This window comes from Genypterus blacodes, unplaced genomic scaffold (genome assembly GCF_046128005.1).
Source record: "Genypterus blacodes isolate CSIRO-AG114 ecotype Tasmania unplaced genomic scaffold, CSIRO-AGI_Gbla_v1 ptg000045l_1, whole genome shotgun sequence".
In the NCBI taxonomy this organism is placed as follows: domain Eukaryota; kingdom Metazoa; phylum Chordata; class Actinopteri; order Ophidiiformes; family Ophidiidae; genus Genypterus; species Genypterus blacodes.
The window spans coordinates 2,978,511-3,005,447 of NW_027466858.1; the positions used below are offsets into that span (position 1 = coordinate 2,978,511).

Consider the following 26,937-nt stretch of genomic DNA (forward strand, 5'->3'; position numbering starts at 1 on the left):
GTGTGTGTGTGTGTGTGTGTGTGGGTGGGTGGGTGTGTGTGTACCATTGTTTTCGTCTTTCGTCCACCAGCACGCGAACAAAGGGGCGGCAGCGTCGCTCTCTGATTGGTCCCTGCCTGTACGCGACGCCACAACAGATGGAGCTCCGGTCCGTCCCATCCTCCTCTTCCTCCTCCTCCTCCTCCATCAGCTCAGGGTTCCACGCGTCTTGCTGATTGTTTCCAGCGGGAGCAGAGCGCACTGTGACCGGGGGAGGATTCTGCCCTCCATCTGCTGTGAGATCCGGACCGAAGGAGGAGAACCGGAGGGCCCGCGCCCCCAGACTCTCCAGGGCCGAGAGAAGAGCTCCCAAACTCGGCACGAATCGCACGGGAGCGCCGCTGTAGCTAAGTAGGTTGCTGCTGGTGATAACGGGAATCTGGGTTGATGTGTCGATATGGGCTGTGTGTAGTTACACATACGTGTTAATAACGATGTGTTCTTTAAACGGATTTACTGATAAAACACCACCTTACACGCCTGCGGAGGCTCCGGGCTCTCATGCCGCTCTGTGTGTGTCCGCTCACACGCTGCGCTCGGTCCGTCACACACTCTGAGGCGCTCCGCTCTTTTATCTGAGCTCCATCACGATGAGAACATTCTGCTGTGTGTTACGCGCTGCTATGTGGACTAAAGTAGGTCATGTAAACTAATATTTCTTCCCAGTGCCAAAGACTAAATTCCTCATCCTGGCATGTAATGAACTCAAATATGCAGCCAGTTAATAGTTTCAACATGATCTGAACAATCTGGAAGCCTTGTGTTCATTTAAAGCTCCAATCTTTAATAATCGATCATGTGATTTTGACAATAAGTGTGTCTACTCTGATCAAAACATGTTCTATCACCATGGTGACGTGCTGAGCTCCTGTTTGTTAACATTCAGATCACAGATCAAACATTTACCTCAACAAAGCAGGAGAAAAGCACAACACTAGTTTTGGCTCAATGTTCCTGCTTGCTGGAGCCTGGAGCCTCAGATGTTTTTGGTGTTGCTATGACAATGGCCACAATAGTGAGGCCGAGCAGTGTGGAAGCTGCAGGGGTAACGGGGTTGAAAGGAGACGGGAGGAGTTGTGGGCCCGGAGCTCATTCATCGCCGAGGCCAGAACGGTTGACAGAAGAGGTTCAGAGAGTCGGAGGGCAGGAGGGCAGTAAACAGGCGCGCTAGTGTGTGTGTGTGTGTGTGTGTGTGTGAGTGTGAGAAAGGCAGACAGAGAGAGGGAGAGCAGTCAGGAAGTTGTGGTCATGACTTTTAATGGCGTGGGGATGTCTTCCGCGCTTTGAGTGAAGGAGACAGTGGAGAGAGCTGAATGGGCAAACCAGACAAACAGCAGAGGAGAAGGAGAGAAGGAGAGAAGGACGCCGACAAAGAAGCAGTCATGAAAGCTTCCAGCAGAGAGGAGCCAGCGAGACGCGGGGAGATACTCAGGATTGCCTGATGTGGTTAATGAGTCACAGGGGGATTCCTGGAGACAATGAGGTCTACGTTTGGACTCTCTCTGCTCAGGTCGTCCTCTGAAACAGGGCCCTGGGTCGGGTCAGATGTGGGTCAGTCTGGACTGATTTAGGTCCGTCGTTAAGTTCATTTATGACCGAGTGAAGCTATCAAAGAGCTGCGGGACAAAAAAAACAAAGATTTATGTTTGTGTAGACCTCAAAACAAAGACTGTGGAAGGATCTGGGGCTGGAGAGGAACTCTGATGTCATATTATTTATTTATCTGACGTGAACACAAAGATTTAAATGCCCCCACATTTCAATAGGTGAGGCCAAAATTGGTTCTTTTGTCTGTTATTTATCTAAAATACAGAGTTTGCGATGTCATTTCCAATCAAAACACAACTGGCAACATGGCTGTGATGTGTGTGTGTGTGTGTGTGTGTGTGTGTGTGTGTGTGTGTGTGTGTGGCCCTCAAGAATCCTCTGATCTCTTGGGTTTACATAGGACACGTTTGTTATCAACACTGCCTGATAAAGTTACAGCAGCTTTAAAGGTCAAACGTGCAGATTGACTCTGAATTTAATGTCCTGAGGATCATTCAGAGGAGGATCGGCTGATTAAGAATTCAGCCCGCGTCACGCTTTGGCGACTCGGTAAACAACTAGCACATTGTCCTGCTCTGACAGCAGCGCTCCACATGTCTCTGTCTTAGGGCCACTGGCATGACCTGTAGCTCCATCGCCCCCTTGACCATGACCCCTGTATTAAATCCTGATGATTTCCATTGTGTGGGTGGATGTTGAGCCTTTCACCGCCTGACAGTGGCTAATATCGCTGCTGAAATATTGATGGACCGTGACAGGAGGGCCGGGCTGATTGCTGTTTAATATTTAATCCACCCACAAAGACCGAACACGTTTGTTTCAGAGATTGACAGCCCTGAGGTGAGCGTTACTGTGCTTAAGGTGCCACAAAATCACTTTATCTGTGTGTGGGTGTGTGTGTGTTTGTGTGGGTGAGGGTGTGTGTGTGTGAACCCTGTTTGGGTGCGTACATCACTCATCTGAGCAGTTAGAAATGAGGAAGTGTTGGTTTATGTAAAGGCTGCTGTCAGTTTCCTGTTTGAGTGACTGAGTCAAAGAGGAAGTGAGATACGGAAGGGAAGCATTTCCTCTAAACTCCACGCCTCCCCCCCCCCCTCTCCGGCTCTTCCCTGTCAGTTTGCTGTCCCCACTCAGACGCAGAGGCCCGGTGGTCCTAACGCTCCGGGACGTCTGGATGACGAAGAGGCCGACGCCGCCTGAGGGTACGAACAACATCCAACTGTGAAACGGCTCACTTCCTGTCTCCACATCTGCCGCTGTGTCTCAAGTCTTCAGTTGGGTAAGGACACAACAAGGCGTGTAACACATCCTCATTTAACTCATTTATACCAAACTAAATACTTTACAGTTCTGTTCTCAGCACTCGGTATTAGATTTTGAAAGGTTGTGTGTGTGTGTGTGCAGAGTGATACAGTTAAAAGTATTCCACCTAAAGAAGCAGTGAGAGCCTATACTGCCACCAAGGCTGCACCGTCCAGGTTTACATCTGGGTTGAGATCCAAATCAAAACAGAGGCAAATATTCAACCTGCAGTTATGAGGAAATGTTCAGAATCCTTTGTTTCTCAGCCTGCGAGCGAGGGTTCCATCGTATCTCACCCACGCTGTGAACACGTTATGCAAACTGATACAACAGAATACACAGCTTCCTTCACATAGGTAACAAAATCCACAGCCTGGATGTGTGTGTGAGGAGTGTGTGTGGAGTGAGAGATGATTGTTTAAGCAGCTGAACTGATTTAAGCTGCTGTGGCCCATGTGCCCTGCACCTGTTCAGCACTTTCCGGAGGCTTCCGTCTTCCCCTCTCTGTGGGTACACACACACACACACACATACACACACACATTCTTTTAGCTAAGAAGAACCAGCTGTGTGTGTGTGTGTGTGTGTGTGTGTGTGTGTGTGTGTGTGTGTGTGTGTGTGTGTGTGTGTGTGTGTGTGTGTGTGTGTGTGTGTGTGTGTGTGTGTGTGTGTGTGTGTGTGTGTGTGTGTGTGTGTGTGTGTGAGACAGGATGGAGGAAATAAAGGCTAAAGGAGGAAGGCAGCATGTAGAGCAGCTGTCCTGCTCCATCACACATGAGACGAGGGGGACAAAGTCTCTCTCGGTCTGTGAGCTTGTCCAGGTCCTCTCCTAAACACACCGTGACCCTGTAGGAGCAATGCAGGGATCTCACATACACACACAGGCTGAATGCAGGTCACCTCTCGTGATCAATAACGAAAATAGTGAAATTCCTGATGTCTTTTCATTCTGATGCTACGGAAATGAAAGATTCAGTTTCACTTTAGTTATTGACTGATCATCATTTCAGTAATAACATAAGAAATTTGAGTCATCATTGAGTAGCAGTCTCATAATTCGATGACAACTCAGCCTTGGTGGAGGTATGCTCTCTCCTAGTGTCTCCTAGTTTTAGGTATCCATTTTAAAGTTTAATATATTAAAGATAAATACATAATAGAGCTCATATAAAAACATTGAAGTATTGGCACACGGCCAGGAAACTGAACAGAAAAGGCTCAGTGTAATGTATAGACCAGTGTAATGTATAGACCAGTGTAATGTATAGACCAGTGTAATGTATAGACCAGTGTAATGTATAGACCAGTGTAATGTATAGACCAGTGTAATGTATAGACCAGTGTAATGTATAGACCAGTGTAATGTATAGACCAGTGTAATGTACAGACCAGTATGCAGCCTGTGCATGCCCGGCTGCTTTCTAATGTCTTTGGCGTTCCTGTTTCCTGGCTCAGTCTCTCTTCCTCCTTCCTCCAGTGTGACCTGGTTGCGTCGGGCTCAGTGGTCATGAGGAGTCATGAGACTGGATCCCAGCAGTGAAAAGGGATAATAAGTGTGTGTGTGTGTGTTTTCTGTCTCTCAGCCCCGCCCATGCTGACTGAGAATGGATGATACAAGAGATGTGGTTCAGATCGGAGAGAACAAGTTCATCAGCAAGTAAGGATTAACAACACACACACACACGCACACACGCACACACATGCACACGTATGACCTTCTGGAATCTATGCTCTCTATGTTGTGTTTACATGTGGAGTTCAAACTGACACAGGATCGATCTTTCCTGTTCTTTACTCTCACTCCTACACACAACTACATGGAGGAAGTGACAAGAACAGAACAGAACACAAAGACAACAAACTGATGTTCATGTTCTTATTAAGGTTTAAACTGGAGCCAGTGTGTGCGTGTGTGTGTGTGTGTGTCTGCTGGCTAGTTTTCAGTACAAACACACACTTTGGATAACATTCAGCACTAACTTAAAGCATGTGTGTGTGTGTGTGTGTGTGTGTATTTGCTTGCTTAATCTATGAGCACAGTGTGTTCCTTTATGCTCTATTTCTCTCTCCTCTTCACGAGTGCTGCAAAGTAATTCCAACTCTGTTTCCAGGGCAACCGTCCTTTCTCATCTGAAGACATACAACCTTTATTATGACGGACAGAATCTGCAGCTAAGACACAGAGAAGTGAGTACTAAGATCTGTGTGTGTGTGTGTGTGTGTGTGTCATTTGGATGCCATTTCCTGTTTGTGAGACAGAAGAAGAGTGTGATCGTCTCTCTGCTGCTCTGCCTTCTTACTTTAGCTCTAAGTGATATGCAGACACACACCAAACTCTTCTCTTCTTTCGTGCTCTCTCTAAACCAGAACGCCAATAACTGTCCATTGTCTATACTTATTTGTGTGTGTGTGTGTTGCATTGATCAAAGCTCCTTTTTTCCAAACAGGAAGAGGGGGAGCTGGTCGTCGAGGGCTTGCTCAATATCTCCTGGGGCCTGCGTCGACCAATCAGGCTCCAGATGCAAGATGACCACGAGCGAATCCGGCCGCCTCCCTCCTCTACATCCTGGCACTCGGGTTGTAATCTGGACTGTCAAGGGTGAGAGACAGACAGATCCAGTTACATGTCACTGACGGGAAGTGCTACAGAGATGAAGTCAATGGGAACAGATATATGTGTGTGTGTGTGTGTGTGTGTGTGTGTGTGTGTGTCTGATGGGGTAGGATCTGATTATCTGATCTCTTTCTGTTCTGACATATTTCATTATCTAGAAATTCACAATCAAGCGTTTCAGGGCTGGAATGTGTCTGTGGTACAATCGGCCTATAAAGACAGACAGAATGACACTCATACACTCTGCTTTCAAGCTTTACATGCTTGTTTCTAACTAGTCCATTGCATTCGTTCTTAAAAATGGCAATTATGGACTAATTGTGTCAAAGGGAAACGGTGTAAAGGTCATGGTGACATCTTCCAAACAAAGAGGAACAACAGTCACAAGAACACAACCGACCTAGTTTGCATTGTTTGTCTCTCTGTTCTTCTTCTTATTCTCTCCTGTTTCATTTTCGCCCACAGCACAGAGGGGGAACACACAGAGCAGCAGAGCCCCCCCACTGTGGAGGTGACGCCGCCCGACTGCCAACCAGAGGACAACGGGGTCAGGGACGACCAATCAGACGGTGAGTGTGTCCAGATGGAGAAACACATGGAGTCCTATTCTGATTGATCCTGTAGTGGACGAACTGTGAAGCCATTTAGGGAATGGACTGATTCAGAATATAAACAAATCAGTCTGGTGCTTTTGATTGGTCAGAGGACAGTGAGAGCTCCGCCCAGCTCCTCAGGACAAAGAGCGACGCGGGCGTTTTGAGGCGGGGTCAGAGACGGTCACCAAGCGACCAGAGGAAGATCAGACGCCATCGCTTCTCCATCAATGGACACTTCTACAACCACAAGGTGATGAGAGCGGCAGAATGAAGGTTGTTCAGATCTTTGATTCGGCTCAGTGAACCCTGCACACACACACACACACACACACACACACACACACACACACAGACACACACACAGACTCCAGCTGAGTGTGTGTTGTCTTGTTGTTTCCAGACGGCAGTGTTCACTCCTGCTTATGGATCAGTGACCAACGTTCGGATCAACAGCTGCATGACGACGCCTCAGGTGTTGCGTGTCGTCCTCAACAAGTTTAAGATCGAGAACTCCCCAGATGACTTTGCTCTCTACCTTGTCCATGCCAGTGGAGGTGAGTGTGTGTGTGTGGCTGATTGTTTGGCTCAATGTGCATACTTCCAATTGGGAAAATATTCAGGTATTATGACCAAAAACACGTTGCTGTGGTAACCGATGCTTGTGGGTGTGTTCTTATTCCAGAGCGTGGGAAGCTGAAGCGCAGTGATTATCCTCTGGTACTGAGGGTCATGCAGGGTCCGTGTGAGCAGGTCTGCAGTGTTTTCCTCATGGAAGAGGACTTGGGTGAAGAAGTCACGTATGATGTAAGAGTTTGAATATTCCTTGTTTCTCTGATATGCAACGTTCCTTACCTTTGCCTTTTTGCTTCAACAATCTGCTGCCTAAATCCTTTCCTCTGAGCTTGTTATTGTATTCACCAGTGATGCTGTTTCCTTCTCTCCCACCAGGTGGCACAGTATATCAAATTTGAGATGCCTGTCCTGAAGAGTTTCATCACCAAACTGAAAGAGGAAGAGGACCGGGAGGTGCAGAAACTCAGGAGAAGGTAACAACATCCTCATCTACCGCAATGGTCAGTTCTGATGACATCCACGTCTGCTCCGTCTTTAACTTCCTCCGTTTGTCTTTGTGTCCATGCAGGTATAATTACCTGCGCTGCATCATTGAGCAGCAGCTCCACTGTCTTCCAGAGGGGGCGTCATGTATGTGACCTGCTCACAGAGGAATCCCAACGTGTAAACAACCATCAGAATGTTCCAGAGTACCATGTTTTCCACCAAACTGAGACCAAACGCCAAGAGACTGAGCAAGAATAAGCAAACACAGCTGGACATGTTGAACACGATCCAGTGATCACCCGACTCTGAGCTGTTTCCATAAAGGGGTCTTGTCCCTGTCGCCTTCCAGCCTGCAGATTCTACCATTATGTTGTGTGACCATCTCAGCAATAATCTAAGTGTGAAGACTCAAATACAGATCCCTCTCTTCCTGACTTGTTTACACAGACTTGAGCCAGATCCAATCACTCCCCCCCTCCCCCTCCCCCCCTGTGTGTCTCTGTCTCCTTGTTGGATTGAGCCTGAAATGTGAGGTCTCGTCTGCCGTCCAACCTACTGGTTGCAAGCTGATACCATTTTTGAAAGCACAACATAGTGTAGTGTGATATGGACTTTGTAAAGTGCCTGTGGAGGTGGATCCAAGTACCAAGGCAAGAGCAATGATAAGATATTTTGAAGCAGTTTCTTTTTTAAATAGTAAGGCAGTAGGTAGAGAGACAGAGTTAGGGTTGGGATATCAACCCAGTGTTAGACTGCAGGGGCACAAAGGTGGCAACATGCAGCCCCTTAATGTTCTGAATCTGAAAAGAAAAGGCTTTGGCTCCTTTGCATTCAAGGAGGATGGATGACTTCATGATTCCAGAGCAGGAAGCTGCCACCTTTGTGTTCCTCACAGATTTTGTCGATGATAAACAAGAAGACTGTAACCGCAGTTACAAGTTCACATCAGGGATTATGGGCGGCCTTGTGGACAGATAATCTGTTTATGTTGTCACCGTCACTCAGTGGCCTGACTGTGACGCCCTTTGTTTAGGTTTTTCTCTGTAGGTATTAAAGATGAATGTTAACGACAGACTATGATTGAAGCTGAAGAAGAGAGATCCTCTCTGTTCAAACATCTATGAATGAAGCATCTGCAGCTCTTAAGGTTCCTGCTGCATTCCTCTCTTGCCAAATGAAGGAGGATCGGTGATTTGATTAAAGAGATTGCTGCCACGGTAACAATAAGTGAACATTTTACAGAACCACTGTAGTGTAAACATGGAGCATGGCGGACAGAGATCAGATATATAAGTGTGTACAAGCAGATTCCTTTCTTCTCTACAAAGAATGAAGCAGAAAGCACACAGATGAGTTCAGTCCCATAAAACTGATTTACGTGTGTGTGTGTGTGTGTGTGTGTGTGTGTGTGTGTGTGTGTGTGTGTGTGTGTGTGTGTGTGTGTGTGTGTGTGTGTGTGTGTGTGTGTGTGTGTGTGTGTGTGTGTGTGTGTGTGTGTGTGTGTGTGTGTGGGTGGGTGTGTGGGTGGGTGGGTGGGTGGGTGGGGGTGTGTGTGTGTGTGGGTGTGTGTGTTTCCATTGCTGATACTAAGACCTGCCTGCTTTTGAGTATCTTACCTTGTTCCTTTTTACATAATAGCACAGTTTGAATGAGTCTTAGTGTTTTAGATGTGACGACCTCATGGCACTATTTGGAAAATGTAGTTTCTTTCCTTACAATGATTGTTATTTAAATAAAAGTTATCTTTAGAGAACAGGAAGCTATATCTGAGATGTCTCGACTCCACAAAGGTTTCTTTGTTACTTCTTACAGAACGATGCTTCCTTATCTGCTCGAATTATCTGTTGCGACACACTCGTCACTCTATGGAAGCTTCAGGATAAACTTATTTAGGTCTCATGTTGGTGTTACAGCAGCTTATGACAGTCACACACTGGCTTCGTCCAATGAGGATGTCTGAGACGGTCTGATCCACTGTACCTGACTGAGAAGTTTAAGTGAAGGTTGAAGGCTGATCATGACACACACCTGCTAACACGGTACCAGGACTCACACAGGTCCAGGCCAGTTGCTGATTTTTACTAAATTTTGGTGACCAGCTGGTGTTAAAACAGTAAAGAAACATCACCTGAACCTCCCTGCTGCTTTGTTTTCTTCTCCACCAACCAGGAAGCAGGTGAGCTCCTTCTCCTTTATTCTTTTAATTTACTATTATTTACCATTAAGATGTGTTGCTTCTCCTTCTCTTCTGTGTCTAAGTTAAGATGAAATGTGACGGAAACTGTTGAATCTCCTCATATGTAATCAATTATCAATCAATAACCCTTGGTGTCCACAGATGAGCTCGTTAGTTGTGATTCTTCCATCTGTTCAGACGTTATAATCCAGTGGTGGGCAGATGTTTGAGAATTATACTCATAATAATAATATGAACTCAAGTATTTCAAACATTTCTCTCCTTTTTGTGAATGAACTGCTGATGATGTAATCTGTGTTGTGGGATTATCATTAGACTAAGAGACTACCTGGTGTAATTATAGCTCAACCTGCTTTTACTGTAAGAGGGAACAGATTAGAGCGTGACGGTACAAATGATGCTCAATGGACAAACAGACACACAGTTTATCAATATTAGTATTATTAGTATCATTTAAAGAGAAACACAGTTGTTGCTATTTCTCATGAAGTGATTCTTCATTAAGGGAGATGGGTACAAAGTTAAATTAAGATACATTTACCTCATTTCCCTTTTCATTTCATGGCTGTTGCCACAGTAACGGCTATTAGATACACACTAACATTTGACTATGAAGTGTTGTTGTGCTACAGTGTCTTGGTCACAGAGGCAGTAGCAGATTACAATGACTAAAGCCTCATGAAAGGCATTAGAGGTTATGAAAGCTGTCTGATCACATGTCAGCTGTGTGTCAAGCTGTGTTGTGACACTGATGATGCTTGTGTAAGATGTAAGAGGGGATAAGAGCCAAGAGCTGCAGTGCTCTCAAATAAACAGGAGAGTAAAAATATCACACAGGATTAAAGCTGGACCAGAACATCTTGTTTGTGTTTGTCTGTGCAAACATTTCTATCCTCTGTCTTCTTACAGAATCCAAATCATGGCCGGACTGCAGAAGCTCCTTCTCTCAGTCTCCCTCTGCACGCTGCTCTTAGCCACGCTGTTGCCCAGCTCTGAGGCCCGACGAGGCCGAGGATTTGGAGGCTTTGGGGGCCGAGGTGGAGGCTACAGCCGGGGCTGGGGGGGCGGCGGTGGCTACAGGCCCGTCCAGACCAGTGGCTCCAGTGCAGGAAAGGTAGCAGGAGCAGCTGCAGCAGGAGCCATAGGAGGAGCAATGGTTGGATCTGCCCTGAGCCGCCCTGGGTATGGTGGAGGGTACGGAGGGTATGGAGGGTACGGAGGAGGGTACGGAGGGTATGGAGGAGGGTTTGGAGGGTTAGGAGGGGGATATGGTCACTCACGCTACGGGGCCGGCTACGGCCAGAGGTCCGGGTATGAATCAGAGGGCTCTGGAGACATGGAGTACTACACTGGTGCATCCAGTGGACCCATCTATAACAGCATCATCGTTGTCATTGGCTCTCTGGTGTCTCTGCTGATTGGCCACTGGATGGCAGTCATGTAGAGCTGAAAGGAGATGGGACCCCACAGACACTAATCCTGACCAAACTACCCATGACTGGAGAGAACAACTTTACATTATACGATCCTTTATTGTGAAAAGCTGCGGCCAAATGATCTCTTCAATGCAACAAGGTGCAGAGATGGAGACTCCATGAGGACAGGAGGAGACAAACAGCTGAGCCTGAGTCGGTTTGACTTCAATCATTTTCATACTCTGATGAGTTTCACAGAAGCTTTACACTAAATTAGACGTTCTATCTATCAGCGTTCATTTAGTTTGCATCTGTTTCATAGTTGATGATGATGATGACGTTTATACAACAACAAATACACATTTTGCTTGTGAAGTTCACATTTGAAGTCATTTAGGTTGGCAGTGTAAAGCAAAGTGTGCTTCCCTTGTACAAGTAAACAAATAACCATGAGAATCTGTTTTGTGTTTGGTTTTATTCTCTCATTCATGGTGGAAAGTGAAGATTCAGATGCTGGAACACAAACACACACATCCATGCACATCCTATCTAACCACTTTACTGTGTGTGTGTATTTTGGCACTTTGGTAGAGTCTATTTAGAGTCTATTTTCAAGACGATGACTACGCCCAGGTGTCTAACCGTGTGGTGCCATGGAGGGCTGACACAGAAAGCAGCTGCTGCAATGCACCACTTACTGCATTTGGAGCACGGGGAGCTGGAACACAAAAAACCTGAGAGAGCAAGAAAAGGATATGGAACATCAGCGTGGTAGTGTGTGGTGTCACATTTCCAGTGTGTGTACAGTCAGCGTGTGGCACAACCGGCTTATGTGACGCTTGGCGGGAGGGTTGAGGTGAGGGTGTGAGGTCAGGTGACGTAATCGCCTGCAGCCTTCATCATCAAAGCCTTCATCGACTGAGTATAATGGGATCTTCATGTATTTGGTACACAAACAGCAGTGATCGGTCATCATAATAGTTGTTTTGACGACAGAAATGCCTTTTCAAAGGGACAAAGGCAAAAGCAATGAAGCTCTTAGCAATAAAGAGGGAACCATGTTGACAAGAGAAGAAGGCAGAGTGAGATTGGGACGATTGTTCTTGAATCATTTGAGTCACTTATTTTCCAGAAGCACAGGAAGTGATGAAGTGGAGTTCCGCCTCTCAACTACTACATCCTGTTTTAGACATTTGATTAGCGCTCTCCTGGTCTTCCTCTCCTTAGTATCATTAGAATAAAAAGTTGCATAATAATCCGAAAAAACAAAACAGGCAGGAAGAGACATCATCAGTAGGATTGAGGAATTTATTTAAGACAAGCAGAAAGGAAAAGTGCAAGTGAAGATACAGTATTCCTCCTCCAGCAAACACAGTAGATGTGACGACTCACAGTAACCAGAGACAAAACGCCTTCATATCATCGAGGGAAACAAAGGAAAGTGCAAAACCCATTCAAAGCAAAAACACTAAAGTAGAAACAAGACACGACAGCACAGGAGCTGGTTGGTAAGAAAGTGTAACGAACGGTTCCACGGGTTAGAAAAGTCTTGTACAAATATGTAAAATCTGGACGTAGAACCTGCGGAGATGTAAGCTGAGGGAGAAAGAATGAAGATGCGTCCGGCTCAGCTTCAGCACAGCAGAGCTTTGTAATGTAAGAGCACTTAAAAAGAGTACAATCTAACCATCTAACGGCCCCGCACAGGTGGAGAGGAGCAGGAAGTGATGTCGGTATATACAAACATAGAGACGCAGAAGAGAGGGAGAGAACAGACGGAACACGGAGACAAGAGCACACCTGGAGGAATGGACACGGTACAGGAAACATTCAGAGATCGTACAGCTACGGGACGCTAATTCAAGCTATTTTTGCTTTGTAATCTTTTAACATCTTATCTAAACACAAGAAGAAGCACCGACAGGACAGGCAGGACAATCTGGTCTTTGTTTATCCAGACAGTGGCTCATAATGTGACAGAAGAGGCCGGGTGACATCCTGTGGTAGTGAGACTCCAGGTGAAGCTGCGTCTCAGTGTAACGCTCAGACACGAGACAATGGCAACTCCGCTTATCTATTAGAAATGAAATCAGGTCGTCTGTTTAAAATGGTGATGACCACCGATGACCCGATGGTATTTGGGGAGTGTGTGGAGGTTCTGGTGTAGCTACAGGAGACACAGCACATCTTCCTCCCCCTCCTCCTCCTCCTCGTCTCCGTCCTGCTCCTACACCTAATAAGTTGTGGCACCAGCTTGATGATTAGCCGCTTGGTTAGCTCAGTAAACACAGGATGTCACGTCTCCTCTGGTGTGGAACATAAACCTTCTCACTGTTGTCACTCATCAGACTCTGCAGGTTACAGCGTGACGACATGGTGACGTTTGGACTTCTACTCATTGCTTTTCAGTTCTTTGGGGTTGTCTTGAGTGAATGTCCCTACAACAGCTGGTCTCCGCTCTAACGCAGCAGTAGTCTGTGCACAGATCGTCGCCATGGTGACGGCCTGTGAGCTCCCACAGGTGCCTGATAGTCCTACACCTTGGAGATCCAAACTAACTTAGCTGGATACAGAAAAGAAAACATTTCACACTCAACAACAATAACCACAATGTTAAATTAATAGATATGAATAAATAAAACCATTCTGTTATAAATTATTCAAATGATAACAAAACAGCTCCCATTATCTTGGCTCACACACTGAAAGATTCATGAGTTATAGTGCTACTTTAGAGTTGGCTGCTTTATGGGAGATTACATCAAACGGGGTGAGACGGATACAAACACTCCCTAGGAGGAAATGCAGTGTGTGCAAGTTCGATCTGATGTGATTGAGTTTCCTCACATACATGGAGGGAGAGCTGTCAGCGTGACGGAGCAGCCCGTTCCTCTGCCAAGACGCAGGAAATGAACTGAGAGTTGTTCCGAGCTATTATTCAGCTTTCGTATCTGGGACACACTGATCTGGGACGAGCTGTGATCACGTCCAAGAATGAGGACGAGGACGAGGACGGCGACATTTATGGAGAAAACGTGACAAAACACAAAAATCCACACGCACAATTCCTCGTCCTTCAAAGTCAACACACACCATCTGCTCCTCGCTCCTCATGTACTAGAAACCCTGGAGAGCTGCTTCCGTACACGTACACACACACACACACACACACACACACACACACACACACACACACACACACACACACACACACACACACACAAACACACACACGGTCCATCTGTCTCACCTCATTCACACACATCTTCTGTCTTGGAACATGGACTCTTCTCCTGCTGACGGACGCCTCAGTGCAGCAGCAGTAGCATCACCATGGTACCCACCACGACCGCCAAACGCTCTCGGTAGCCCATCCCCAGTCCCTGGACCCCCCCTTGGGTCGGCGGCGCCTGTCTCTGCAAGTGCTTCTCAGAATAAACCATGTACAGCTCCACGCACCTCTTAGCCTGCATCTGCTCAATCAGCGCCGGGTAGCCAATCTCCATAATGCTGACTGTATCATCATCGTCGTCGTCGTCATCTACGGGGTTGAGTTTGAGTGCCGCTGGAGGCTGAGAGTGGACTTCAGGCAGGTTTGGAGGGTTGGGTGTTGAAGGTAGAGAGGTCACGGGGTCATCAGCTGCCATGCTGTCACTCTCTGTCTTATTGCTGGCTCCAGTATCTGAGGCTGAGGCAGCAGGAGTTGTAGTAGATGTGTTAGTTGTGGTTGTTGGGGTTGTTGTTGTTGTTGTGGTTGTTGTAGTAGTGAGTGGGGTCTTTCCCTGTTTGTTCCCTGTAGGCAGTACGTTTGTCCTCTTCATGCACGTCTCCATGTATCTGTCATAGGTCACAGGCGGGGGGCTGAACCTGTAGTCTCTGCTGTAGTCGTTGGTGTCAGTCGACCTGGTGCCATATTTCTGGTACATGTAGCTGTTGTAGTAATATTCCTCCTGTGGGTTGTGGAAGTTGAAGTGTGGCCGGGGGAACCTGCCCAGCCCGTAGCCCAGAGCCATTCCTGCCATAGCGCCACCTGCTGCTGCCATCACCGCAGTGCGTCCAAACCCTTTGGACTTCATGGAGGGTCCCATACCCATGGACTGAACTCTGTGGGAAAATGGAGAGCCGCCTCCGCCCCCATAGCCCCCAAATCCATGGCTGCCGCCATAGCGAGGGCTCAAGATTTGGTTGTTTGGGTTGTGGTTCATGTATCCACCTCCATAACCTCCACCTCCATACCCCCCTCCATATGGGGAGCCGTGTGCTGGGTAACCTCCACCAGCAGGATATCCTCTGGCTGGATAGCCTGCCGCAGGATAGCCTCCAGCTGGGTTCTGGTTCGGGTAGCCTGCTCTGCCTGGCTGCTGGGGGTAGCCTCCCTGGTTTGGGTACCCCCCTTGGTTTGGGTACCCACCTTGGTTGGGGTAGCCCCCTTGGTTAGGGTAGCCCCCCTGGTTGGGGTAGCCCCCTGGCTGCCCCGGTTGCTGAGGATGGCCACCTTGCCCTGGCTGTTTGGGGTACGAACCCGGAGGGTTGCCGCCCTGATTGGGTTTGCGGCCTGTGTTGTGGGTGTTGTGGGTGTTCCGGTTGGATGTTGGGGTCTTACCGAACCTGCTCTTCCCACCAAAGCTTCCGCCCCGCTTGGCCAGGGACAGATGAGTGTGAACCAACAGGAGACACAGGAGCACCGAGGCAGCTGAGGACAGCTTCATGTCTGCACTGCAGGAGGAGCAGAGGAGACATTCAAGAAACGACAAGGAATATAGAATTCACACGTGTATATATATATATATATATATATATATATATATATATATATATATATATATATATATATATAAATACACACACATACACACGTCTCTGCTAACAGTTGTGTAGGTCGTATGAGTGGAGGCTTCTTGTTTGTCTCCGCGGCTTCGCCTCGTCCCCTCCATGTTTACGTGACACCATGTCCACCTGCTGTCATGGTTAAAATGGCGCTCTGCACTCAGACCCCCGCCGAACCGCTAGACTGCTGTCCAATATCTGCCGTTTAATTTCAAATTAAACCACCGCTTCTCTAGACGGTTCGTTCGTATTTATAGTAATTATTCCTTTAGCGTCAGAACAGAAACACCGTAATAACTAACGGTGACGTTTAAAGAGAGGAGTCGTGCCGCATTTCGGCGCGTGCGGTGCTGCGCTGAGCTGATATCGAGTGTGTTTCGCTTCAAAAAGGCTCCAAATGTGTCAAAGATGGATAGACATGCTGACCTTCGTTCCGTCAGGCTGCGACACCGACGCCCTTCGCCTCAGTCCGGTTGATCAACGCGCTCCGCCGCGGCGTGCTGGAGAAGAAGGCTCCATGGAGACGCACGGGGGGCGGGGTCTCGCTGACGCATTTCCCTGCAGCCTCCTCCGGCATTTTCCACAGGGAGTCATGGCTTTGATTGAAAAAAATCTGGGGGGGAAAAATGGTACGTAAGACAACAAAAACTGTGTTTCTTTCCAAAAAGTGTCAACCAAGCACTGAGCACTTACGTCATTCATTGGTTTGACTTTCTTGTCGGATTTTATTGAAGCCAAGCTAAATATATTTTGTATTATTTACTTTATGTTTAGAGATTAATTTGTGAATGTCAAATTAAGATATATTTTGGCAATACACCAATATCTCAGCTGCTCGCCCCCATCAATCATATGTGGAATGTTGTTAACAAGTAACTACTAACCAACACACACATACACATACACACTCGCTCTGTAGTTACAATAGAATAAAATAAGATAAGAGTTTGCAATCTAGATGAACTTCCTGTGAATCAGCTACTGACACTGACTACATTTGGAAAAGTATCCTTTTCTATCCATTCAGGCCTCCCACACACACTTCACTCAGTTACAAGACACAATCAGATTACTTATTGATATTTTACACATTATCCAGTCAGCAGCCTGTCAAGTTCTGACCAACAGACAAGACCACAGTGTGTCTTCAGCTTTTACATCAAACCACCGCATGCTGGGCTTGTGTAATGGATGATTTGATTCATTTCAGGGCACACAGAAGAATGGAGCCGGACACACCCTGGATAGACAGTTTAACAATCAAAACTCAGAATACCCCACATTAACTCTGTTACCTTTACCAACACCACTTAGTACGAACAACATTCAGAAGTCTTTGGCTGTCATTGACTGACAATAAGAGCTCAGGGGTCAGTTATATGTTTACATTCTTTTATTTGCAAGAAACAACGTGTGCAAATGATGGCAGTGGGAGATGGGAGACTTGAATGGATGACATCATGAGGAATGACTAATGATATCATTGGCACACACCCTACTTTAGGGAATCGTGATTGATGTCACAGGCAGACCATGTTACAGGACGTTTTATGCCTTAAAATGTCCTGTAACGTGAAAGGGATGATGTCATTGTTTTATTTTGACAACAGTGGCGTAAAAGAAGTCAAACAGGAAGAGAGCTGTACTGTTCTGCACACAAAACATGTCCAGACTATATAAACACTCATCCCATTCAAGTGTGTATGCGTGTATGTGTGTTTTGTTAGCGTCTGGCATTTTCCTAGGGTGCTTTTCATTTCATCTTACTACTGTAATTAGAGGGGCGGCAAGAAAAGGTGGAAACGCCTAAAGAGCTTTTATTGTGTGTAGCTTCAGTGTGTGACTAAGTCAGCGTACTCAGGCTTTCATTCCAAGCAGAAACCGATCAGATGGTTCTTGTGTGACATTGTAAATTATTCAAACTGCCTCACTACAGGTTTAGTTGTATGTTGGTCTTTTGGCAATGATTGACTCAGGAAAGAGGAAATCCATCTGCTGGTTCTCTTTCCAGTCAACAGTAGAATCTTTTGATATATTATTCAGAATTCCATATGTCACCTTAGGAGACTCAGTGGCTGAACTCAGAATATGCTGGTTCAAGCTTTGTGGGAACTCGAGGCTCAGCGAATGTGTACAAGTGTAGATGCTGCCACCTGCCGGCCAAGAAAGGCATAACGTTAAACGTCCTGTGCTGAGTCATCCTCTTGGCCACCTGTTGCTGTTTTTGTTTTGACACCATAAATACCAAAACATGAACGATCAGCCATGCAGAGCCTCATACACATAATTAGATCTTATTACTAACTTATCTCTAATAGGCAGTAAGGACACCAGTGAGAACGGTTCAACATTTTAATTTCTCTTAATTTAGGTCTTTTGTCAGCCAAACATCTGCAATGGTAAAGTGACACACTAATACAATTTAGGGAATTTTATCATTGTGCGTCAGGGACGTGTGGCCCACACAGGACACAGAGTGGTGGCACTGACGTCACTGAAAACAGGGAGTCACCGTTTCCGAGCAGGGAACTGTGACACACTGTTCCAGGATCTGACGCAGAACGACTCGAGCATCACGAGTCAGGAGTGAGGTTAGTCCAGAATGAGGCACCACCACCGGTCCTGTTCAGTAATGAGGACAACCGTCTCCACCGGGCCGGCACGCTTTGATTACAGGCCGCGAAGATACGAAGACGGCTTTTTTAAACCCTCAGTACGTCGGTGATCTCATCTTCCAGTCTTGCAGTACACAGTACTAGTTATCAAAATGTATGGAATGCGAAAACCATATAAAAGGTCCGAGTCCTCAAAGAGTCTTCGGACCATGAACATGACACATTTCACAAGTCGGTGACGGGGGCGTCTTGAACTCCAGACATCATCCTCGTTCCCTAAGAAAACTGCCATCAATGTTGCTTTATAATTCAGCTCACATCTCAGAGAAGAGCCGGAGGAAGGGGGGAACCTTGGATAAATTAAATATGACAGCAGAACGAACACACGCCAGGATCAAACGCAAAACTCTCTCCATCACAATTCTCCACCGCGTACGTCTGAGCGGGCAGGGAAGTTCATAGCTCTTCATTTAAAGCAATAATGATAAGAATTCATCTGGATTTAACACTTTGGCAAACGGGGCAGCAAACATTCCACTCAGGAAAGGAAAGGTGCAAACTGCCGCTTTGGGACACACACACTGCGGCGGATGAATACATGAAAGAGGGAAATGAAGACAGTATGTTTGATGAAATCTGCACACATCAATCCCACCAAGCTTTAACCTGAGGCACATATGAGAAGCAGCTACACTTCCTCTTTAGCATATATTTACCTATTGCTTTTTGCTTAGAAATCTTCATTTAGGTGATCCACTTCCTGTTTACAGCTCCTGAGCCGTGAGCGATACTGCTGTGGCTGTAGAGAGCCACGTTACCAATCAGCTGCACATACATACATACAGGTTCAATATGTGCAAGTCTAATCCATTAATACTCTCAATGCTCTACATCTGTGCCAGAGGCTAAGGTGCTTTCAAAGACACACTCACTGTATTTACACAGTACAGTACACAACAAGCGTAGGATAGTGGGTGGGGCCTATTTGTCATAACGCCACACTGCGTTTAGAGCCGCAAGGCAAAATGAAAATATTAACTCTTTAATGCAATTTGTGGGCGACTGCAACACGACTCCAATATTAATATCTTAGTGGATAAAACACAATAAAGGTCAAGTATCTTCTTTCCAATTGGAATTATAAGATATTTTTAGCAACATAGTGTTACGACACAATATATACACACACTCAAATAAAATCTTTACAGATTGTCGGTCCAGTGCCTCGCCAGCACTTAACCACAGTTTTCTTCGGGGGATTGAGGTGCTTGCTCGCTCGCTCACGCTCTCTCTCTCTCTCTCACAATAACACACCAATCTTCATTTGTTATTTACAGCAGGAAGCAGCAACACAGCTCCACCCGTTCCAGCTTCAGGACCAGTGCAGTTTTGCCGCTCCCCTCCAGCTGATCAGACATCAGCTGGGGTGAGTGTTAGGCCTGAATGTGCAGCTGGTGTGTGAAGGTGAAGGGTGGAGTGTGTTTGCTTTTGTCTCTGGGCATCGGACTGGCCCAGCTCACTGACTTAACGTGAAGGCAGGACACCTCAACATTCTGTAGAGCTGAAAAGAGGATGACTTGTGTTGGGTCCTGAGTAAAGAGGTAACTGTAAAGAGAGTAAACTGCTAAAAGGAACTAAAACCTTTCAAACCCTTTGTTTGAGGCTGTTGCATAAGGAACCCGTACAGCTGCTGCTGCTGCTGCTGCTGCTGAGATGTGAGTCAGTGAGGAAAATATACAGGATATTTACAAATGTACACGTTGAGCAGATCGTCTAGACTACAGACAGACGCCATGGAGCAGAGGGGTGACCCGGCTGCGTCACAGGAGGCTCGGATCATCAAGTATCTACCAGAACACGCCGCCAGTCCAGAGTGAGATCAGCCTGGATTGTTCAGCTCTGCCAGAGGGGAACGAGTGCAAATGCGTCACAGGATGGTTGAGGACACGGAGAAGGTGTTGGCTGAGACGGGACAGAGACAGACGAGTCCAAAATGTCCTATCAGCACGTCAGCGGCCTGCCAGGGCCGACGCTTGAACGCAGCTCAGGACTTCCCATCGCTCTGGTTGATGGCGACTGCGATGTTGACCACTTTATCTTGACTGATTCTGTGCCGTCCCTCTCCCCCTGCAGACGCTGGGACGTGGCAGGTCCGTCTGTCCTCCAGGCCAGAGGCGTCTCTTTATACACCGTTGGCACTCATCTTGCTCTTCTGGGATACTTCTGTTGCTGCTTTCGCCTGTGGGTCAGAAAAAACAGTTCAGCCACAGCATCCACAGCAATGTTGGCATCTGGTTGCCATGCGACACAGAATAACAGCTGGGGCCAGTTAGTGATGGGTGCAGTGAGTCATAAAGCTGATGATGTACTGGACCCTGATGGAGGGGGAGTTTGGAACACTAACTTTAGAGCAAAGCAACAACACCAATACTAAGAAATCCTCTCTAAAGGGAAACAGTCAATCATTTGAGGGAAATGAAGTAAAGAAACTTGTGTGGTGTTCATCTGTTTTGGTGCTTCTAGTGCTCGTGTTGTCATTTAGATGCACTTGAGGGCCTGCAGCTCATCTTAAACACAAAGACGAGCAGGAGTGAGCAGGAACGAGCCACAAAAGCAGCAGAGCCGGTATGAGATTGAAAGACAGAGACAGAGACAGAGAGGAAGACAATGAAGCGGCCATCAAGAGGAGGACAAAGAGAGAGAGCGAGACAAAGACAGAGCCTTATTGTGAATAAACAAGAGTATCAACAACCCTGAGTGCGACTCCACAGAGGTTCAGTCCCAGCAGTCAAGAGAGACAAAGAGAGTGAGCGAGCGAGACAAAGAGAGAGACAGCCCCCCTGAGGACGGGACGGCAACACGGAACGCGTCGGCCCTGTTTTCTGTCTGCATGTTCACTCTGTCTCTCTGGGATTGGACCCGAGTCTTGGCCTGAGAGATTAGCGCGTGTGCCATGCGAGAGGGATCAAAGCTCTCAGGGGGGACAAAGTGGATTACAGAGCGCTGAGTCACACTCCGTCTCCCTTGGACACAGCACGTCCAAACAGCTCACCTGGAGGACTTCAGCAGGAGACAGCGGTTTGTCCGACACCACGGGAGCTTTGTCCCGCAACTCCTCCGCCTGAGATAAGAGAGAGGAAACCACAACAACAGGGATAAGTCAAGGAGTCTTAATGAGGAGTTTACACAGGACAGAACCAAACTGAGCCTTGGTGGTTTGGTGGCACTGACCGGTCTGTCTTTGATGATGCGGGCCGGGTCGTTAAGCGTGTCGGAGGCGACTGACGGGTTGGCTGCTGTGTTCTCCACTGGAGGAGGAGCGGCCTTCTGTAAAAACAGCAAACACACGTTTAAAACAGAGAAAACGTTTGCATGTGCTCAAGTCTTTGTAACGTGGGAGTCTTCTTCCCAACCTCGAGTTTGGGGACGGGCGGGATGACGGGGGCCTTGGGTTTGATGTCAGTCAGGTACATGGCTCTGGACAGCAGCAGCAGGGATGGAGGGACGTTCTCCTTTAGGTGCAGGTCCAACCACTAGAGGGGCGGAGGAGAGGACTGATTAAAGCCACTGATGGAGGGGGAGGAGGAATGAGACGTGTTGGTGGAATCTGTAAACATCACACACCTGCTGGAGCTGCTGGTGGAGCTGATCAGTGGTGACACCCAGAGACCTCATCCCTCGACTACGACACGCCGCCTGCAGCTCCGACACGCTCAGAGCCGGCACGCCCTCCGCCGCGATCATCTGCACAGAACAAGAGCTCAGTCAGAGGCTGAAGGGTTTGCAAAGGGGAAAGAAACAAACAATAACAACAACAGCAGCTATAAAAGGCCTAAGAAGCTCGCACCTCGTCGTCGGCCTTGATGGTCCTGAGCTGCATCATCAGCTGGAAACGCAGCAAGTTGTTGGTGCCGATGGGCTGCAGCTCCAGCAGTTTACACAGAGCCACCAGCTGAGGGCGCTCCAGGTGCTCCAGCGTCAGCTCGTCCTCAAAGAGCTTGGAGAACCTGACAATGTCCTTGGTGGTGGGCTGCTCCCCTGTGCCTCTCACCTGAAATCAATGATTACTGTTACCAAGGGCAACAGACTGAATGTGTAATTGGTGGGTCCCAACATGAGGACACACCAGACTGGAATCATTCTACACAGCAACAGCTGCTTACCTTCTGCACGTATGTGGAGAAGCGCTGCGTCTCGTCCTCCGTCAGGGCCTTGGCCTTGTTCCTCCGTGCCATCTCTGCTATGGTCTCCTGGAGGAACTTGGCCAGTTCCAGCTTCGCGGCCAAGCCCTTCTTCTGCTTCTCCTCCTGCAGGAAGACGTTAGAAGAAGTTCATGATTCATGCTGCCGATGTTTGGATTGCAGACTTACTCTTTTTGCACTCTTTGCTTTTTCTACTAATACCGCAATACGTATTTATATGTGTGTAATCCCAGGGCAGACTATAATTCTGACTTAATTAGGTCATCATCTGACAACACCTGCATGCTCTGTGTGTTTATGAGTGTGTGTGGACATGAGGTCGTGCCTTTTTGGTCTCTGTCTCAAAGGTGGAAGGCAGCATCTCTGGGAAGAGCTTGAGGAAGACGGGGAGAAGGAACTCCATGAAGGGGACGATGATGAACACCATGAAGGGCACGAGACGGAACAGGTCAGCACAGGTCCTCATGAGCTGCAGACAGAGGGAGAGAACAGCATGTTGGTCAATCCATGTATCAGTTCAACTCCTTTCGGTTTGATGCTCTCTGATCTTAGCCGACCACATGATGTGAGCCTGGTTTCATAACCGACCCACCGGCCCGTGGTACCTGGAACCTCACAGCTCAGTCTGATCCCGGGTGACTGAAGCCAAGGAATGCGTGATAATAGCATTAAATATTGCGTAATATCTAATATGTATTCACACATAACACCGTTTCAGCACCCCTTGTCGTCCTACAGCAGATCTGTCTGTGCTTCATAAATAGACGACGCTTCGCAGCTTGTCTCTCTCAGCTCGTACATTATGTACACATTTCTTTCCCTTTGTGCCGTTGGTGTGACGGAGCACACGCCTGCATGTGCACGTCTGTAATCTGAGCCTCACCTTCCCTGTTGACATGTCACGCCTCCAGCCATAAATTATATCGCCAGAGTTACAAATGGCTCAACACCACAATCTCCATTCTTACCCTCCTCCTCTCGCGGCGTGACAGCAGTTGCCCGTGTAGCAGCCTCCACACCATCCGGCCTGCGATGTTGATGTCGATGCCCAGCAACCGGAAGCCGTTGTAGTAATGCTTCAGCTCGTCTACCACCTTCACGTACAAAGATTTCCCGATGATCGCCTTCTCCTGTGCCGGAGGGGCGGCGGCTGGCGTGGCCTGGGCGGCTGACAGAGGAGTGACTGCAGGTTCAGGCGGGGGCTCGGGGTCTGTTTTTGCGGTGGGGGGAACATCTTGTGCGGGGAGCGGTGTGTCCTTGGTGCCCTCCTGCTTTATGTCTTGGAGCCAAACGTTTGAATTGTGGAGCTGGCGGGCGAGCAGGGCAGAGCCGGGGTTCTGGCCAATGGGGTGGCCCCGGGCGCAGGCGTAGCGGGAGTGTCTGAGCATGAGAAGCGAAGGAGAGCGGCGGGGAGGGTCTATGTGGAGATACGCCTTGGAAGACAGAGAGGAGCAGCTGTACTTCTTGGATAAGAAATACGATCCCCTGGAACAAGAAAGACGAGTTAGACATTGCATAATGCTGCGCTGAGCAATATTATTATGTAAGATACACGCCGCTGCTGTCTGCCATACAAGTCTGGCACCCGCATGGGGGTGAGACGGCTATTTAAGCTCCTGGTTGATCACTGGGATCAGCTGGTGTGTTTCCATTTGGACTGACAGCCTGATTCAACCACTGACTCAGATGTATTTATGTCCCTTAAGAAAACTGTGATTGACGTAAACGTGTGATTGACAGAAGACTCAAGGGTCAACATGAGTCACATGACCTCTTTGTTTGTGTAACCAAACACTGAATGTAAATAACTTTGACAAAATTTCACTTTCCATTATCAAGCTGCCTGCAATCTGCCACACACACACCTGGAATACTGTGTGTTGGCCAAGATGTTGTGATGTTATAAAGACATATTATAGATGTTTGGCTCCTCATCAGCCTCACTTAGTCAGGAAGGATCGGTGCTGACGACTGTCTGATTAATCCAGACAAACAATCTCAGCACCTTATTTTGGACAATGTATTCAATAGTAACTCACTGCCCTCCCACTGAGAACAGTGTGTGTGTGGTTTGTTCCATAATGAACTGATTTCATAAGGATATTAGGCTGTTTCCTGTGAATCTCAATCTAAATGTTGAAGTGTAACATCCTTCTATTTCTTATCTACTGATATTAATTATTACCCCATTCTGAATTTGTGTTGTGGCCCCCTTTGAGGAACATTTCCCCTGACTTTGGGCTTCTTCGATTCTTGTGAACTTTTTCTATAAAAAGGTGAAGCCCTCTAAAAAGTTAAATGACAGTTTGGCAACTTTATCGGTGGTGAAGTCATGGAGCCCAAAGCCTGCAGCAGCCGTGACCTAGAAGCTGCTGCTGGGCTGAATGGCTCAGATATTTCTACTCTTATTTGTCTACTGTCTGTTCTTGCATCACACGCGTAGACACAGAGCAGTGTGTATGTGTCACACAGACAGGTAATGATTTATAACCTGCTGCTTCTTTACATCACACTGCAGTGTAACAGTCTGTACTGTCAGGGAAGGAGAGGCTGACACAAAGTGAACATGTTGCCCTCAGTATGAAACAGACAGTGTGTGTGTGTGTGTGTGTGTGTGTTTGTGTTAACTTCCTACCATTAACTTCATATAGTGCTTTCTTACCTGGATCGTGTGACAGCAGAGAGCACCTGGTGACTAAGGGCAGCCATGGCAGAAGGAGATGAGAGGATCCTGGCAAACATAGAGAGGAAACATGCTGGTGTCAGAAACTTACACTGCTTTGGCACAGACCCTCAAAACTTCACACATTTGTCAGAAAGCGATGCATGTTTACATCATTCTGGTCCATCTGCATGTGACATAGGGAGACTTGGATCAAAACCACTTGAGGGGTTCCCTCAGAAACCAACTGGCGGCCTCCTGAAAGGGGCGTGGCCTTCTTTTCTATAGCGTCAGGTATCTTCACCGTCAAAGCGCTGCTAACTGTTAAGAGCCAAGTGCATAGAAGCGGTTCTACGGAGAAGCGTGTCAACCCCCTGCCAAGCGCAGAGAGGCGACAAAGTGCTCAGAACTTCAGAGAAGCGCCGCGGTATGAAAGCTACTATCTGACGTCATAGACTCTCCGGGCTTTATGGCGTCAGTGTTGTGGTGAGGGACAGCCGGACTCGAGCGAGTTGTATAAACGGTCGTAAATACCGTAATAGACACAACACGAGGGCAATGTAGATGCGCAACAAGAAACAAAGAGGAGCAAACACTTAATAAGCAACAAGAGTGAGAACAATCTTAAAATCGACTTCTTCAATATTAATAGACGACCCAACGTTTCTATTCACTAGGATTAAGGTTCGCATTCATCTATAACCCGCCGGCGTCACATTATACAATATGCTAACACACAATAAACGAATTTACTATCCGTTACATAAGTTGTGCGTTATGTCTTTGTTTCGCGGTGGTATCGGACCTTCTGATATCTTCATTCGGGCTTATCTTTAGCATTGTGCCGATAGAGCAGCGTCAACGATCACTCAAGGTCTACACAGCCATAAAACTTAACTTTCCCACTCTCCAATCTCATGCTACGTCTCGTGATCTGAGCCATTACAAAAGGTAATAACTGTGATGTTACCTGTAAACAACAGTTGTCTCGGCAGCAACGCTGTTTCGGTTCTAAACTACAACAAACATTTGACTAGCATCAACTTCCGTGTCTCCGCCGGAAGCTGGAATTTCGCTTTCGTAACCAGCACAATGGTACAGTGAAGTACACGCAGTAATAACGGTCAAAGCGAAACTATTAACTTCACACGAAACACAATATTCGCCTAGAATTGTGCCACCATGTAAACCTGACAGCGGCGTGTTAGTGTCGCAGTGGCCGGGGACTGTGGGCCTCTGGACGGGAACATTCCATCCACTCTGCTGCATCTACAGCGTCATAATGACTTCACTACTGCTGCTGCAGCGCTGCACGCTGCGTTTACGGTCATCTTTAGAAAAATCCGTTTTCAGAAGTTGTGACTACATCATATTTATATTCATAGCTATTTAACCTTTAACGCTCTGAAATCGTGAACCCCGATCAATGAACTCACTCACCTCCAGCGTCGATGACCGAGCTATGTCTTGTGACGGGGCGTTGTAAGGCTTCACGTGTGGCGTCAAATGTGTAATCCATCCACAAAAACCGGTTGGCGTAGAAGGGGTAAGGTAGAGCGTTGCGATAAACCCATTTACAGTGGGCACATAGTTAAAAATGGCTAAGAAATCGTCGAAGTGTCGGTGGGGAAGACGCAGAGTGCGATAACATGGCAGCCTGAGCAGGCAGCTGCACCGAAAGGTCAGGACGGACATGCGTGTTACGGAGGCGCGTACCAAAGATCCTCTATACAGGGGAGGAGGGATCACAGGGTACTAAGACCACTGTGCTGGCTTAAAATGGTTATAACTAAGACACAAGCTCAACAATAACTGTGATAAATGGAAATGGGTTAATCAGGTAATGTTTGGTTTGGAAAGT

General features: G+C 47.3%; 4 protein-coding genes and 1 long non-coding RNA gene across 6 annotated transcripts; 3 read left to right on the forward strand and 2 right to left on the reverse strand.

The window, feature by feature from the left end:
• The first annotated feature begins 248 nt into the window (after nucleotides 1-248).
• On the forward strand, nucleotides 249-8,225 carry rassf2b (Ras association domain family member 2b). Of its 2 annotated transcripts, XM_076149589.1 has the most exons (11): nucleotides 249-390; nucleotides 2,704-2,866; nucleotides 4,473-4,546; nucleotides 5,001-5,076; nucleotides 5,337-5,488; nucleotides 5,969-6,072; nucleotides 6,207-6,349; nucleotides 6,500-6,653; nucleotides 6,782-6,903; nucleotides 7,048-7,145; nucleotides 7,241-8,225. In XM_076149589.1, the coding sequence occupies exons 3-11, from the start codon at nucleotides 4,494-4,496 to the stop codon at nucleotides 7,308-7,310; spliced, it is 972 nt and encodes a 323-aa protein (XP_076005704.1). In that variant the 5' UTR covers nucleotides 249-390; nucleotides 2,704-2,866; nucleotides 4,473-4,493; the 3' UTR covers nucleotides 7,311-8,225. The 2 variants fall into 2 exon arrangements, with proteins under 2 accessions (XP_076005704.1, XP_076005703.1); XM_076149588.1 differs by lacking the exon at nucleotides 249-390 and having other exon boundaries at nucleotides 2,657-2,866.
• Nucleotides 8,226-9,022: 797 nt separating this feature from the next.
• On the forward strand, nucleotides 9,023-11,239 carry sprn2 (shadow of prion protein 2). Its single transcript, XM_076149590.1, has 2 exons — nucleotides 9,023-9,334; nucleotides 10,265-11,239. Exon 2 carries the CDS (start codon nucleotides 10,275-10,277, stop codon nucleotides 10,797-10,799), a length of 525 nt encoding a protein of 174 aa, XP_076005705.1. The 5' UTR covers nucleotides 9,023-9,334; nucleotides 10,265-10,274; the 3' UTR covers nucleotides 10,800-11,239.
• Nucleotides 11,240-12,348: 1,109 nt separating this feature from the next.
• Nucleotides 12,349-16,113, reverse strand: LOC143000138 (uncharacterized). Its single transcript, XM_076149345.1, has 2 exons — nucleotides 16,024-16,113; nucleotides 12,349-15,486 (listed from the first exon to the last, which is right to left on the reverse strand). The coding sequence occupies exon 2, from the start codon at nucleotides 15,477-15,479 to the stop codon at nucleotides 14,079-14,081; it is 1,401 nt and encodes a 466-aa protein (XP_076005460.1). The 5' UTR covers nucleotides 15,480-15,486; nucleotides 16,024-16,113; the 3' UTR covers nucleotides 12,349-14,078.
• A 1-nt stretch (nucleotide 16,114) lies between these two features.
• Nucleotides 16,115-17,078, forward strand: LOC143000139 (uncharacterized). Its single transcript, XR_012963595.1, has 2 exons — nucleotides 16,115-16,226; nucleotides 16,808-17,078. It is a non-coding gene; the product is annotated as an uncharacterized LOC143000139 (long non-coding RNA).
• An 857-nt stretch (nucleotides 17,079-17,935) lies between these two features.
• On the reverse strand, nucleotides 17,936-26,766 carry letm2 (leucine zipper-EF-hand containing transmembrane protein 2). Its single transcript, XM_076149344.1, has 11 exons — nucleotides 26,517-26,766; nucleotides 25,077-25,145; nucleotides 23,383-23,899; nucleotides 22,740-22,883; nucleotides 22,376-22,519; nucleotides 22,060-22,263; nucleotides 21,837-21,956; nucleotides 21,626-21,745; nucleotides 21,444-21,539; nucleotides 21,265-21,333; nucleotides 17,936-20,451 (listed from the first exon to the last, which is right to left on the reverse strand). Exons 2-11 carry the CDS (start codon nucleotides 25,121-25,123, stop codon nucleotides 20,395-20,397), a joined length of 1,518 nt encoding a protein of 505 aa, XP_076005459.1. The 5' UTR covers nucleotides 25,124-25,145; nucleotides 26,517-26,766; the 3' UTR covers nucleotides 17,936-20,394.
• Between the last annotated feature and the right edge of the window lie 171 nt (nucleotides 26,767-26,937).

Excerpts from the sequence above, each read along its gene's own strand:
- rassf2b (XM_076149589.1), top strand. The coding sequence starts at position 4,494 with ATGGATGATACAAGAGATGTGGTTCAGATCGGAGAGAACAAGTTCATC. Across the intron at positions 6,350-6,499 it reads GACACTTCTACAACCACAAG|ACGGCAGTGTTCACTCCTGC; the intron begins GTGATGAGAGCG and ends TGTTGTTTCCAG. Across the intron at positions 6,904-7,047 it reads GTGAAGAAGTCACGTATGAT|GTGGCACAGTATATCAAATT; the intron begins GTAAGAGTTTGA and ends CTCTCCCACCAG.
- sprn2 (XM_076149590.1), top strand. The coding sequence starts at position 10,275 with ATGGCCGGACTGCAGAAGCTCCTTCTCTCAGTCTCCCTCTGCACGCTG.
- LOC143000138 (XM_076149345.1), bottom strand. The coding sequence starts at position 15,479 with ATGAAGCTGTCCTCAGCTGCCTCGGTGCTCCTGTGTCTCCTGTTGGTT.
- letm2 (XM_076149344.1), bottom strand. The coding sequence starts at position 25,123 with ATGGCTGCCCTTAGTCACCAGGTGCTCTCTGCTGTCACACGATCCAG. Across the intron at positions 22,520-22,739 it reads TTGAGACAGAGACCAAAAAG|GAGGAGAAGCAGAAGAAGGG; the intron begins GCACGACCTCAT and ends GTCTTCCTGCAG. Across the intron at positions 21,957-22,059 it reads CCATCAAGGCCGACGACGAG|ATGATCGCGGCGGAGGGCGT; the intron begins GTGCGAGCTTCT and ends TGTTCTGTGCAG.